Raw genomic sequence first — 15,631 nt, 5'->3', positions numbered from 1 at the left:
ATGTTTAGATTGAGCTGGATTCATGTAGAGAAGCAGAACTTTTCATGGAAAACAGAGAAATAATTACAACTGGAGGGGGGGATACTACTGGAATAGAAAAGATATTGAAAAGACTTTGGTATTTTCAATAAAGTAAATGACTCGTACTGTGTTCAGTAATTTAAGATGCTGTTGGTTTAAACCTTTTCTCTTGTAACGGGGGAATGCCCAGGTTATGAGTTTTTAGTCTGAATAATAAAAAAAAAAAAACATGTGAAAGAGATAACAGTAATAATACACACAATCCCCATTCATGCCAACATAAACAACTGATTTCATCTGAGAACATGGAGAGAACGGCGTCACAAACACCCCTCCGCAGGATCAGAGGGTTTTTGAAGATTGAAGGGTTTTCATAACGTCGCTCAGTTATCAGGACTTTGCGAGCTTTCCTGCTGACAGGTCTCTAGGAACCCATGGATCGGAGCACAAAAGAGAAGCACTTTCAGCAGCGATTATTTGTCTTTATCACCTCAATCAGCTAATTGCGCTCTAATTGTCTTGCATGGGGGGGAAAAAAAAATGTTAAGATCATTACTGCTTCTTCAGAGCGACTGTTTTCATACTGGCTAAAGGGGCTAATGCAATCAGTGGAGCGTGAGACGGAGGGGCGAATCAGCGAAGCTGAAGTCATCCATGAGGTTGTGAGATATAGTGATTATATACACATTCAGTTCAGCAGCATCCCTGATAAAGAAAACGAATTATGAAGCACATTTTACTTCTTGCTCATTTCCTATTTTAATGTTCTGAGCAAGAAGCCAGAAGCCGCTTCACCTCTGAGCTTCGCAGCTCTCTTTTTTGATTCATTGTAATTCTCAAGTGGTGATTTAATATGTAGTATTACTTTGTGAGCACAAAGCTTGGCTGTAAATACGCAGAATGCTCTGACATGTTCCTAAAAGATTGAACACGAGCGTTCTTTGGCCAGCTCCATAAATTATACGAAAGTACAAAGCCAATAAAATTACTGACCACTCAGAGAAGGGCTGCACAATATATTACAAATGCATTATGGGATATGAACATATTTTTTTGACATACTAATGTCATATTTCTCACACATATGCTGAAGCCCACAAAATGATGGAAAGAGATTGAAAGAAGAAAATAGGGACATATTGTGTCTGATATGGCTATTGTACTTTTTTTTTTTTTACCATTATTATCATAATCGCAAGAAATTCTAATATGATGCAGCCTTAAATCAGAGTATTGTTTTTATTTTCCTCAAAATAACTGATGGCAACAGATGTAAAATAACTAACACAAATGCCCCCGTGTTCATCGCTCCACTTATCCGCCGGCAAATCTGTCCTAAAAATGAGCAGCCCTGGTCTTTCTTAATAAATATTTAGCTTTCTGCACTGAGACCAACAGATTATGACGCACAGCCGGCAGACCTAAAACAATTAATAAGGAATTTGCTGTGAAAGTGCAAAAACAACCACAGCGTACATTTGGACAGCATAAATCAATTACAGAGGTTGCAAAATGAAAATGAGAAATGTTTGCCTTCTCCTGAGCTATTTGTGCATTTGCTCTCAGTGACGCTGTCAACAAACAAGAGATGCATCAGCAGAGCTTCACAAGTCTCCTAATCCGGGGTAAAGATCTGATAAATGTCCAGAGAAGCCTATTTATTTAAAAACATAATGCAATATGTGGTTTGAAAGGTAATCTATGCACTACAAAGCACAGAAATATGATACAATTAAGCAATAAAATAAATGCTGCAACACAGATGAACAAATTAAGCTAAAAATATTTTAAGCTTTTTTTTTAAAAAAAGGTCAATGCATGGCTTGCCAATATTCAAGGACATGTTATATATCTTTTCTATAAGTAAAGTAGTAGCAACAGTAAAACATATTGGCTACTGCAATAGCATTGGCTCCCCATTTGTTTCCCTGCATGTGATATTTGTGGATATCGAGAAGAGCTCAAATGCTAATTATTTACGTTTTACAACACTCAAAGCAAAGCGCAACGTTTTTAAAGCACGCTAACAATCTTTATTGCAATGCTTGTCTGCCAAAGATCACTTCAAACAGCTCCTAAATCAAGCTACGACGACGCAGGCAGTCGAGTCTTATTGAAACAGAGAGCAAGCATGCTAACATTAGCCTAGCATATCAACTTAAGTCTTCAGCATGGAAACATTGTTAGCAGGAGCAACACATGAATGTATTACAGAATTTTAGCTTTAAGTGATATATCTTTAGAAACAAATAAGAGCTATGTGTGTTATAACTGACATGCTGTACATAAAAGCAGAGGGTTAGCCTAGCAAACACTTTGAATCTACTGTTGAGACAAAATTTGTCAACAAAAAACAGCATCTAGAACCTCATCGGTGAGAATGAGGTGGACAAAATAACAATAATGTAACCCATATAATATTGATGAAATATAGTTATTTTATTTACAAACTGTACATGGGATTTACTTAAAGTAAGCTTTAAACAAAGGCTTGGTATCAGCAACTGAATGAGATTAAATGACTCTGGAGGTATTAAGAACATAAATCTCCATCAGTGCCTTTGCTACTAATTTCGTCCTTTGGTTCAGTCACAAACGCAGCACAAAAATGCTAACATAGCATTTAGCTACAGCTAGCTACTGTATTTAGTGAGGCACAAATATTGAACTACACCTACCGTGGAATTAGATATTTTTTGGGTGAAGTTTGAGTGTTAATTCTTATCTGACAGAGCCCAAACATAACATTTAATCTCATACACCATCTCTCTGTAGAGGTACCGTATTTTCCGCACTATAGGGCGCACTGGATTATAAGGCGCACCTTCAATGAATGGCCTATTTTAAAACTTTTTTCATATATAAGGCGCACCGCATTATAAGGCGCATAAAATAGACATTACAGTAGATGCTGGAGTTACGTTATGCATCCACTAGATGGAGCTCCACTAAACGGAATGTCAACAAAACAATCCGACTCTGGTCGGCGAAGAGAGCCTTCCTCAACTGGGCCGGGGCGTGGGCGGACGATAGTCACCCTTCTCCGTTCGCGCACAGCATGTTCGTGGAGAACGTGGTGCTAAATGACCTGCAGACGACCTGATTCTAGATGGTTGGTAGGTAGATAGGTCAGTCAAACTTTATTAACAAACCAGCGTTCTGACAACTATCCCAGCATGCACTGTGCGCTTCTTCTTCTACAGGCGAAAATGAAGTCGGCGGCTGCTTACCGCAGATGCTAGACCAACAGCTCAATGTTGGTCCATACATAAGGCGCACCGGATTATAAGGCGCACTGTCGGCTTTTGAGGAAATTGAAGGTTTTTAGGTGCGCCTTATAGTGCGGAAAATACGGTACATTTTCTGTAGTTTGTCAACTCTGCAGTGGGAGATTTTCTGCAGTGGAATACGAGGGAGATAATGCAAGAGACCATTTTTCCAGAACTATGAGAAGACAGGACATTATGCAGAAAGGAATGTGCAGAAAGTCTGCTATCTTTACAGCCCATCCTGAATGGTGGATGACAATGCTGGGAGTGTTCAGAGCTCTTAGGTGAAAAATGTCTGTAAGTAGCCTGGAGCGAATGCATCCTGTATGCCCTCCCAGAAGAACGTCTCTTAAGACGTTTCAGGACAGTGCAGTGCCTAAATGTGAGAATAATATGATTTATTTTCTTCTATCTAATGCTTAAATATCTCCAAATATTATTTTGCACCGAATTTCTATGAATATTTGTTGGTCTGTGCTTTTGCTAAACTTACTCTGAAGCCAAAGCCAACTGCTATTTTCAGACTCCACATGTACTAAGTGATTGATGGTAGCACTGAAGCAGGGTGCAGAAGGGTCCTCTGACTTTTTCACTTCATGCAGTGCTGGAAAAAAAGAGCTAATGAAAAGGTAAAGGCTGCAGCTCAAGAAGTCTATCCAGCTTTATAGATTTATTACCAAACTGGTTGACATTTCTGCTGGATACTTGTGTGTTAAGATTTCCAGAAGGCTTTATAAAAAAGATCAATCTGGATTTTAAATACCACAATAGTTTAACGTTATTGTAACTCGGAGCTATATCGGGTTTGGGAGCATTTTTGTCGAGCTTATTTTTTTTACTCGTAAGACTTTGATCACTTCACCAAGTTAAAGAGTTAAACAGGGATCTGTGCTCATCTGAGCAAAATTAGGTAACACAGGCTGTCTGAAAACCTTTTATTTAGGCTCCATCTATGCACATAATTATAGTCTAACACTTGAAAGCTGAGACAACAACCAGCTGCTGATCTGCAGAGAAAATGAAATCAACATGGGGGACACTTGGAGTGAGAAAACCTGCCTGGAAGTGTTGGTCTAGTGAAGGAGCTGCTCTGGGACATATGGGCTTCTAAAATTAAAAGTGGCGTTTTCTAATAAACTGTATAAAGTCCGATTTATGATATTGTGATATCAACAGGATAGAAAACAAAACATCGAATTCAGTTCTTTGCAAAATCCTACCCACATTTTATACCTATATTTTGCCATTTCGTCCCCCAAAATAAACTACCTAGAACCCATGTACGTAAGCAATTGCTTTCCAGTTTGTTAATTTTTAGAGGCAAGTTTTGGATATTAATTACGCAGATTTAAATTTGTGGAAATAGTATGTCGTTTCAAACCTCATTTTAGACAAGTTGACTCGAATACAACATAACAGATTACAACCCCTGACCAAACCAAAATCTTTCTAAGTAACCTCCTGCAAGTAAATGTTATTTATTGGAATCTTATAACCACATCTACTTGGAGTGCAGATTTAAGAAAACTACTTGAAGTTACCGGTTGTCAAAGCAAGCAGAAAATGCTTCTTTGTGGTTTTGGATGGCTGCACTTCATGCTTGTAAAAAAACGCGAAACAACTAAAACTGGGAAAGGAAATCATGAAGGCCGAAACGAGTGGCTCTCTGCATTAATATGATTTTGAACAATGCTCTAAGAACCTGATTATTGTCGGATGCATAAATTGCCACCCTGATTACCCTTATGCGCCATCAAGAAATCTGCTTTGTGTGTACTAAATGTCATTAAATACCCTGTTAGTACTCTATAATTTAAGGTATCAGGGGAAAAAAAATGTTTGTTTTTTTTACAGAGTTTGATGCAGTTTTTGCATAATATCACAAAAAAGCTCTTTTGGTATTCATATATTTTTTAATCACAAAGCCTATACATAGTTTGAGTTGCTGACTAAACTTAGCTCCCAAAACCTGCTGGTGAACTGTTTGTGATTATTTGTCAGCCACTCTCCCAGTCAAAAACTTGCAATTTGTTTCAAGTTTTTTTTTTTTTTTTTTAATCTATTTTATGCTGTCCAAATTTAGTTTTTCCCTAGAAATGTGTGTGTGTGTGTTTTTTTTTTTTTTTACACATTTCAGTTATTTGTGTTGGGGGAAAGCAGAGTGACGATCAGCTAAAATGCAACTTATGATGTCCAAAGCAAAGTGCTGGGCTTATAACTTTTTCTATAAATTGTATCAGCACACAATTAAAAATGTTATGAGGCAAAATATCAATGAGTTACAACGGAATAATAAACATATTAGCAAAGTGTTCTGTATGAACTATTCTTGTTAAAATCCAAGACAAAAAAATCCAGTTAAGGACATTTCTATCTTCTGGTAGCATGCACTGTCTATGCGCTTAAAATGAAGTGATAAATATGAACATTATCTTACTTTCTTACAGCTTCTATCGACAAAAAAATCTAAGAAAATCCCACGCTAAGAGCCAATTTCAAGTATTTCAACTGGAAATGCAAGTTTACACAGAAAGAAAATGCGAAAAGCTACGGATCTTGTGCCTTTTTTTGTGTGCCAAACTTTAACAGCGTTATTCTGAGACAGATCCGGCTCAGTGCTCTCTCGTCTTTACAGTCATAATCCGAGCTCAAACACTCACAGTAATGCTGGGTCCGAACCCAGAGCCGGGCTGAGGACTAGCAGCGCTGATGTAGTTCCCCACGGCTGAATCCTGGTTGCTAGGTCCGTACAGGTCAGCCACAGGCCCTGGACTGTTAGCGCCGGGGAAACCGCCGGGCCTCGACGGGTTGGTGCCTGCACACAAACACACGGAGGAGCGGAGCAGTTTAGGGAAACTCATCACCCCCCAGCACCACCCTTCATCGCTCTGACCCCCAGTGGACACATTTGAATTGACAGAACACATAACTGGATTCATTTGTTTGTGTCAAAAGGACTTATCTGCAGCTTGCATTGGATGTCTTGAAAGGTAGAATTCAGGCCTAATTTGTTTCTTGAAATAAGGTTGAATCCAGTATGATTCTAATAGAATCTACATGCTGTGTGTCTACCGCACACAAACATTCGCTCATGCACAAAGAAAACAGGCTACATACTTCCATCATGCTAGTAAATTTGTAGGTTGCAGTGCTCTCATGCATAATGTGAGGGAGTACTTCTAAAATAATTTATACTTATTAAACTATAACATTATTAAGGCTAAGCTCAAGATTTTAAGTTTCTCAGGAGAATTTCCAACATTTGATCATAGGTTGTGCTTCTTTTTCTGTTTAAAAAAAAGCATGATATACGCAAAAAAAAAAAAATCACTTAAACTTTGCTAGCATCTCAAGTCTGTAAGAATAATTTCCAGTAAAAAGTTTAAAAAAAGGAGGCTTTTCGGACAGTAGAAGAAGGCAAAAATGAGCAATATAAAAGACTGACCCGAGTTCGTTTAGAGGTTTGAACTTCGAGGGAGATAAAACAGAAATACTGTACAGAACTTACCACCTTTGCCCTGTGAGTAAGAGCAACTCAGACTAATAAAATTTCTTTTGAAAATCCATATGCCCACTAAAGGCCAATAATACAGGCAATGCAAGGGGAAAAACAGGCAGGGAGAAAGAAAAATGTGGTGATCTCTTAACAGCAATCTCCTTTGCTGTCAGCTTCACATAACCCTCCGTCTCACCCTTATTCACACGCAGACTGAGACGGGGATGGGGAGGGGTAGAGAAAAAAGCCGTACAGCAGCATTAAAAAGAAAAATCTTCAGAGCACAAAAACAGCTCGATCTTGTGTATATAAGGGATGGCGAACCCTGCAATGCCTGAGAGGAGGTCTTTGTATAACACATTAAAAACCACATAGTGTGAGAGCAGTGCACTCAATGTTGCTGGTTGCAGGCAAACACAGTAAACTAGACTTGTCACCTTGTTTAATGTGTCGCTGCTCCATCTATCAAAGCTATATTAGAGAAGTTAACTCTGTTTAAAGGAACGCCTTAGATATCCATTTATAGCACTCTGGGAAAATGAAGCCATCTCGCTAAACACACATCTGGAAGTGTTGACACTGCTGTTTGACTGTAAAGACTTTAAACAGCGAGCAGCTACTGCTCTTATCTTGCATGCACAGCCCCCAGTGGGCTGGCTTATTACATAATTAAGGATTTTTTTCAGTTGAAATGGCAATCCTCATTATCTGTAACTGGTGATTTTTATTGGAGTGCGGCATCCTCCTCACCCCCCTTAATATCCATATGTAACTGATTTTCATTTTACGACATAAAAAGCAGAAGATGCGCTGGCTGCGCATGTACAAAACAAAATCAAGTGAGACAAGGGGCCGGATTTATTTATTTCATTCACAACAAATATAATCTCAGTGCACTTTACAAAAATAACAGATCGAATTTATTTAATGTATTAGCTTTCTGTATTTTAGACTGTTACTTGTGATAAAGCAACTTTAAAATCATCTAATGCTAAAATGGTCTCTGTCTCCAAGACTGAAAACAATTTTCATACAAATAAGAATATTTCCACATAATATATACACTGTCTTCAATATCAGTTTTTCCTATTTTACTTACAGCTACAGCCAAAATAAAGCATATTTTGTGAAACTAAATTTTTTACTTTATCAGGTTAGGCAAGAACAAACAATTTTTAAAAGGGTTTTATAAAGAAATTTGTGGGGGTTTTTAGGCCCACTTTGTGAATGTCCACTGTTGTTTTTAAGCAATTCAGTCATTTTATAGATTTATGACATATGTCTCACTTTGTTCTGACAGTTGCGATGAAAAGATAAATGTGTGGTTAAAAAACTAATGGAATCACAGAGAGGAAATCCTAAAAACACCTAAAGAAGTGAGCATTTTTGTTAAAGATTCTGCTGACCTCATAATTCTTTTTGTCAAAATTCATCCTAAAATAATTCAAAATTTTGACTCTTAACACACTCTTGGGATGTAAAACGAATTTAAGTACAGATGCACTAAGAAATTGCTAACGGCAAGACACAGAAGATCTATAGCTTTATCAACCCTGATCAGCATCCAATTGGAAACTCAACACCCAGTGAGGAAGTTGCTACTGAGAGAAGAACACTCCATGTTACATTTCAGTATCAGGTAAATGTATTTCAATTAAAGTCTAAGGAAGCACAGGAATGTGCTTGTGAAAAAACATAATTTCTCTATACATATATGTCTGCTGTTAATTGAAAGAACAAGCCTTCAGCAGATAACAGGAAGGCGAAACAAATAACAGCAAAGTGGGAGTTTTGTTTTTGTCAGCCTCTGTCATGGAGCGCGATTAATCTGGAAATAAAAGTAGGAACCTCTCAGCATAAGGGTCTAAGTTTTTTTTAGGAATATACACAAACACTACTGTTTACAGTTAGCAATGCTAACCTTGCTAACCTTGTCCTTTAATATAGGACTCCAAAGACAACTTGTGTTAAATGATAACTAAGACAACTTAAAATGTTATCACTTTCTCTGTTTTAAATTACCAGCAAAACCCCTTTTCACATGGAGGCTTCCAATTAGTAACACAAAAAAGTAAAAGAAAAATGCTGCTAATAGTAAGAACCAGTGAAAACAATATGAACCGGTCACAGCTACACAAAACTGGAGATGTTCAATTAGCCAAAAACTCTTGGCGCATTTCTAAGTGGACAATAAAACATTTCAAATTAGCTGATGCCAGGTGAGTGACCAATCTCAGCCAACTGATCTATGTAAAAAAAAAAAAATCCCTTTTTTTTCTTTTATCTTCTTAAAATTAAATCCAGATAGCATTATTGTCTCTAAATCTAACATGAGGCAAAAGTAAGGATAAAAAAAATCAGCTTATAAACACACGTATGTGAATGAGGGTTTAGTGCAATCTGACTCTGGACGGCCTGCCTCTGTAACAGCTGGGCATCCAGAGATTACAAGAAAATACAAACTGACAGATCTCACACATAGCACTGCTCCCTTGTTGGTTTTAAAGCAGATTACCTACCATAACCCGGGTTTTATTTTATTTTATTTTTATAGTTAATACTGAGATCAGTGAATCTCTCAGACCAAACATCCCAACTGCGGCGTTCAGGTCAACATCTTCTGCCGCACAAAGATGCTTCTTAAATACAGTGAGAATGCATTTGTAGTTGATGCAAAAGTGAAATTTTGTTTTAATTTTAAAAGTCTAAACATGACTACTTGTTGCTCTAAAACACATTTGAAATCCTTTTGATGAGATTCTTTGCCGTCTGCGTGCCATACTTTCCTTCCCTTAAATCTAACATCTTGCTTCTCAAAACAATCATAAAATGGGGGGAAATGACACAATGCAGCAAAGATCAAAGTGAGCACATAGAGTGGCTCTATTTATTATGCAAAAAAAAAAAAATGTTTTCTGTTAAGTGTTCAATGTTTTACAAGCATCGCTGCCTAATAATGTGAGCAATCTCTCCCACACTTAGAAGTCTTAAGGGTTTCAAAGAAAAATGCCACTCACTCCTACCTTTACTCTCATCTTCGGCTGTTCAAAATTCATATAAACCTGAGCACTGCTAGAGAGGCCGCTGTACTCTCTGACATCATCAGTAATTACTTTGTTCACATGCAAATGAAGGATTACATTCTGTATGTGTCGGCCCCTTATGTGCAAGCAGGGGCTGGAGGGGGGGAGGGGGAGAGGGGGGAAATCTCTGCAAAGAAACAACAAAATCTACATTTGAATTTGAAAAAGGAGGAAGAACATGCAATGCTAATTTGTCAGCAAGACGTTATTTTGTAATTTTTTTTCCTTTAAAGGGGATTTTTTTTTTCTTTCGTCGACAAAGGTGAAACAAATATATGTTTAAAAAGAAAAGACTTGATCATCTGCATGGAATAATGTCATGAATCAAACTGAAAAGTCCAAAATGTGGATGAGATAGATGCTCAGATACAAACCTGGGTTCTTAAACTGATCCGGGCTGTGTAGGTGCTGTAGGGGGGAGTTGCAGGCGGAGGTGGCATGCTCACTGTGCAGCATCTGAGCCGCCTGGGGCCCCAGGGAGCCATAGTCAGCAAAGGAGCAGGGCCCCCCCCTCTGGTCACTGGGCGCAGAATAAAACCCATAATCGGGGAGGCCTGGGAGATACAGTATAGGGGTGGGGAGGAGGGGGGAGGGGGAGGGGACTCCATCATTGTGGAAATCAACTTTTTTTCATTGTCAAAGTCAGCGTCCAAATTGCTAAGCATAACGTGCTGGAGTCTTACACCGTCGTCTGATTACATCTGTTTCAATTGGCCCTCCCCGCCCACCCTCCCCAGCAGCTCCTGCCATGTGGCCGAACCCCTCTTCCCCTTCCTGCCCCTCACCCATCCCACCCGGCATACGGCTCTTATTTGAGATATGCAGCTGTGGTGTGAAAGCTAGCTCGGTAATTCGACTGCATAAATTATCTAGCTGATTGAATGTCGCTGTAGCAGGAACTCCTGGGTTTTCCGACTTCGTTCAACTTTAATCAAACAGACTTCAGCTGAAACAGGCATTCAGGTGTACTGTAAAACAAGACCCCCTCACTGTTTGGCATTAAATCATACTTTTCTGTTTTAGTTAATTTAAGATCATCAAAAATATTTTTGAAACTTTTTCGGTAACGCTTTATTTGTAGGGGTGTGCGTAACACTGACATGAGACTCTCATAAACATGACATAACACCTGCCATGAACATGAACGACGCTTCATTAATGTTTACGACTGTTCACCTGAAAATGACACTTTTAATGCAAAGGTGCACTAAAAGTTGCATTAAAAGTGTAAGCTTTGAATTATTCAGCAAATTATGACTTTTATTACAAAGTTCCATTAAAACTCATTTAAAAGTGTCATTATTTACAGAATGACAACAATCATAAGCATTCATGAAGACTCCTTCATGTTCACGATAGACGCTTTGTTATGTTTATGACAGTCTCATGTCACTCTGACGCTGACATGAGAATAAAATGTTACCACTTCTTCTTTAAATTTGGAAGTTTACATACATTTCTTTAAGCCGTATGACTTGCGAAAACATTATGGGTATTTTTCAGTAGTTTGCTTGAATTTTGGCTCAACTGGGTCAGGTTTGTAGGCTGCCTTTTATCTTTTACCTTTTCAGTTCTGCCCACCATTTTTCTATATTTGCCACTCCAAAGATCGACTTCTCTGTCTTTCAGCCACTTTAAAACTAAGGGCATTTTCACACCTATAGTTAATTTAATTTTGTCTGAACTGTTGAGTTTGTTAACATGCAACTTTTCTGGTTGGTTCGGTTTCTTTTCATACAGAGAAAACTCCAAATGCACCAAAACATGTCACTACAAACTAAACTAGGACATTCAGTCTGTCTCCTGGTCTGATGTGTCCAAGTTGGGAAAACCAAGGAAAAATGAATTTATTCATGAGATTTTTTTCTCTCTATATTATATGGAAAATTATTTCAGAAATACAGTATTTTGAATAATTTTGAGAAACTGTTCTTATAGTTGCATAGAAATTTATGCAGTGTGAAAAAACAAAACAAAACGTAGTACCATTGCTTACTGGATCATTATGCTTTCCTGGCTAGGGATAGGTGCTGGTTGACGTGGGGTTGAGATCGGCTCACACTCACACCATAAACAAACCGATCTAGAGTTCATTCGGAACCAAATCGTTTGAGAGAACCGAAACAGAACTTGCTTTAAATGGACTACACTCTAATTTATTGGTCAGCTTAGGTTCAGAGTCCGTTTACAAAACCCATCTGATCAGGGCTTATGTTGAGATGCTGCTTCAATATTCTCACTGGTGAAGTGTTTTTTTTACGTCAAACAAGGACAAGGAAACATATTTAAGGTTGTTGCCTTAAAATTAGGGCTGAGACTATAACATGTTAATTTACAGACGATAATTAATTTAAAAGTAACACATTTAAGGAATTGTGGAATTTAAGCCCAAAAGCTTGATGAATTATTATTTAAGTGAGTAAATATCAGATATCGCAGCGCTAGTGGATGAGATGCGATCTACGTAATCCTCCCTCTCTCTTGTGTTTTGCTAGTAGAGGTAACCAAACAAAGAGACGTAAGAGCATCAAACTAGGCGTTTGCACACAGAAAACTTTAACTTTGACCTGAATGCAGCACAGGCTCCACAAAGCTGCACCCACGTCTACGCTATTGTTGCATGGAGCTGGAGATATATTTACTTAAAGCAGAAATAGATTTTAAGCAGTTTTTGTAGGCTGCTTAAAATACATCCACAGGGGGGTTTTATTTATCCCAAATGTTGCGAAATAACCAGAAGCTTACAAAGCTGTGACATTATGTGTGGCTTTTTCAAATTGTTTAAAGGCTTTACAATACAAGTGTGTGAATATTTCTGAATTTTAAGAAAGAAACAAAACTTTTCTCATTATTCTGAACCAAGTTTTGCAATCGGAAAAATAGAAAAAAAAATTGCTTTAATCCGATTAAATGTCAGGCAGTGAGCGGAGGAAAAAAAAACAAGATAATAAAATCTACAAGTGTTATATTTTAGGTCGGATCTATCCAAATGGACTGACAGAGGAGGGAGATAAAACCGGCAAATCGTTAAAAAAACACGTCAATACATTCCTCATTTCAAACGGTCAATTCTCAGTGACGTACCTGAAGGAAGGAAAACACATTGCGCTAATCAATAATCAATCCACGGCCTGCTTTCAGACCAGTAAAAACTGATAAGGTTTTTTTTTTTTTTTTTAATGTGAGTGAGACCCAGAGATGTTCATGTTTATTGATGATAAGCTTTCTGAAGTGTTTTAAGTACTCTAAGCATGCCTCAAATTGGCCTCTTCGAGCAATTCCTTCTTTCACACAGATGGTGGATTATCAACAGTTTAGAAAATGCCTTCCTGCAATAAGTCCTGCTGACATTTATTGCTTGTTCTTTTAATCTGAGACAAGCTGCTCATATAAAGAGTGCAATTAAAAAAAAAACCCCTGCTCCTTCTAACACCTCTTTGATAACGGAGTTAATCTACTCAGGAGGGACTGAGATTGGTGACACAGGCTGGTCCGTGTTGGGTTTCCCCTGCTGTTTGTGTACGTGGATCTGTGTGTGTGTGTGTTTTTTTATTTAGGTCCTGGAGCGAATAGCCATTCAAAACCACTTCACCTCTCCCCATTCAGAGTGAGACAGTCCACTTCTGCCAAATGGAATGTAAGCACCAGCCATGCTTCTCCCCGCCAATGCTTTTTAGCACTCTGATCTCACCACTTGTGGGCTGTCTGCCCACTCATCAAATTATAGGCTCCAAATAGGGCAGGCTTCCCACGTACGTCACATAATGCCTGACACATTGAACAAAGCTCAAGAAGCAATCATTCCATTTACTTCACTTAGACAAATGTCACTGAAAATTGATTGGCCTTGCTAATGAGTAAAGCTGGATCAATGGAATAATTACAACGGGGAAGAAACGTTCGACGATAGCACAAACCGTGTTTATTGGGGATCCGCGAGGAAGACGCTCCGCTTATAGCACCAGCTCATAACCAAACAGTCGCTACTTTCACTCCGACTTATATTTGCACTGAAGCCCTACACACATCTGCTTTCATTATTTCTATTTACTCTTTACTCTTTATTTAGACATACTTATTTTGTTTTGAAATGTTGCAACCGTGATGATAGCCTGGCAACAACTTGTGCTGTGAGGAAGTAGATTTCTACGCTGGTTGGGAATCTGTGGCGATGGACTGATGCCTGGTGGTTTCTCTGCATCTCCTAAGGTGTGTAATCATCTCCCTGAAAACGTGTGTACGTGTCAGAGCCACCAACTGAGTTCAAGACCACGGATATTTGAGTCAACAAGGGTGGGTTTTAGCTCCCATTTGATTTTGGGATGAGGACTAACTGGAGGCAAATACTTTTATACGCTGATGACACTTTCTTTTTTTTTTTTGTTTACAGTGGAGTTCTACTTAAGTCAAGCTGTACACCTTTTTCAGAAAGTGTTCAGTCACTGTAGTACTCTCTGCTGAAACTACAGTAAGTTATTATATCAAAGAAGACTACATTTATCTCTTGCTAAGATTATTCTATTGTTACACTGGATGGAATCAGTTTAAAAAGTCACTTGATACAAATATTTAGAAATCCAGATAGGTGAAAAAATACTGTTGGATGTTGGTCATTTGTTTAAAGAGTTTAGACCTCAAAGGGTTTTCTCCACTGAATCCAGAAAATGGCTATCTGTGTTAAAATACTGTTAAATGTTCCCAGAGTGAATTTAGTAAAACTTCCTTCTTCAGTTTGGGTGTTTGTTTTTTGTTTTCATTTTTGAAATTAACTTAGAAATGAGGTTCTTAAAAAAATAGCAACATGTAACTGTTTTACTCAATCCTTTACTGTTAAGAGGTATTCTTTCACATATTTAATATTTATTTCTATACTTGCTTTCTTTCTGAGTTTTTCTTCTCTTTTAACTTTACAGACGATGCTTTTACTTGAAAATGTTTTTGGGTTTTTTTTTTGTTTTCTAAATGCCATCTTGATCAGGACCACGAGAAAAATAGAAGCTTTATTTCAAAAAGATCCTTCCTGGCTAAGTAAAGGCTCGAGTATCAGACATATTTGGCAGAAGCAAAACAGGGGGAAGTAAGGAAGTTAAAACAACTTCCACACACAAATAAACTCAACAACTTCTTGGAGTGCTGAAGGCAACACAGTGAGGATATCCAGACACATTTATAAATGACTTTAAAACTTTACAGAGGTTCAGACTGCGGAAAATGTATTAAGTATAAAGGTGACAGAGAGCAGAGCTCTTTAATAAAACTTGATGTAATCCTGGACAACTCTGCATCCCCAGTTACAGAAGCTCTGCTTATAAATTGTGATGTATGTATTTTACCTGTGCCATCCAAGCTACATCGCCAGGCATTTATAGCAATTTCTCACACAACTTTTTGACATTTATTTGTCTTTTAATTTGAGTCTTTGTTCCTAAACAGCTGACAGATATAAGCTAAATGTTCACATCTCCATGAACAACACAGCATAAAATGCCTGTTACACATCATGTAAAACAGTCAGGGACAGAAACTTGGCAGGGACACACATTATGCAGCCTCCGTTTCAACATGAACAATTTACAATCTTGCTTTTATGTTACTGACTGCAAAGAATTTTATTATCTTAAAAAAAAGTTTATTTTATGGAAGATACCAATTCCATACAAGAAAACAGCTGCTAAGAATATTCAATAGGACAGAACTGTTTTCAAAATGATCGAGAACTATAAAGTGACAGTTTCAATTGTAGTCAAAAAGGCTTTGGGGTG

General features: G+C 38.0%; 1 protein-coding gene across 6 annotated transcripts in view; it reads right to left on the bottom strand.

Annotated features, from left to right (window-relative positions):
• The window catches only part of LOC106927450 (RNA-binding protein Musashi homolog 2), a 295,157-nt gene that overhangs the window by 4,263 nt on the left and 275,263 nt on the right, over window positions 1–15,631 (bottom strand). For 4 of the 6 annotated variants that reach the window (XM_088012508.1, XM_088012502.1, XM_088012503.1 and 1 more), the window contains exons 12-13: window positions 10,244–10,423; window positions 5,951–6,105 (exon numbers count right to left, since the gene is read on the bottom strand). In XM_088012508.1, coding sequence (XP_087868634.1) covers window positions 5,951–6,105; window positions 10,244–10,423 — 335 coding nt within the window. The remainder of the gene's footprint in view (window positions 1–5,950; window positions 6,106–10,243; window positions 10,424–15,631) is intronic. The other 2 variants (XM_088012506.1, XM_088012507.1) reach the window with 1 other exon arrangement.

The sequence above is a fragment of the Poecilia mexicana genome, unplaced genomic scaffold (assembly GCF_051168715.1).
Source record: "Poecilia mexicana isolate PSO_F unplaced genomic scaffold, ASM5116871v1 scaffold_14, whole genome shotgun sequence".
Classification (NCBI taxonomy): Eukaryota; Metazoa; Chordata; class Actinopteri; order Cyprinodontiformes; family Poeciliidae; genus Poecilia; species Poecilia mexicana.
Note: the sequence above shows the minus strand (reverse complement) of the source record. Positions and strands in the feature narration are given on the sequence as shown.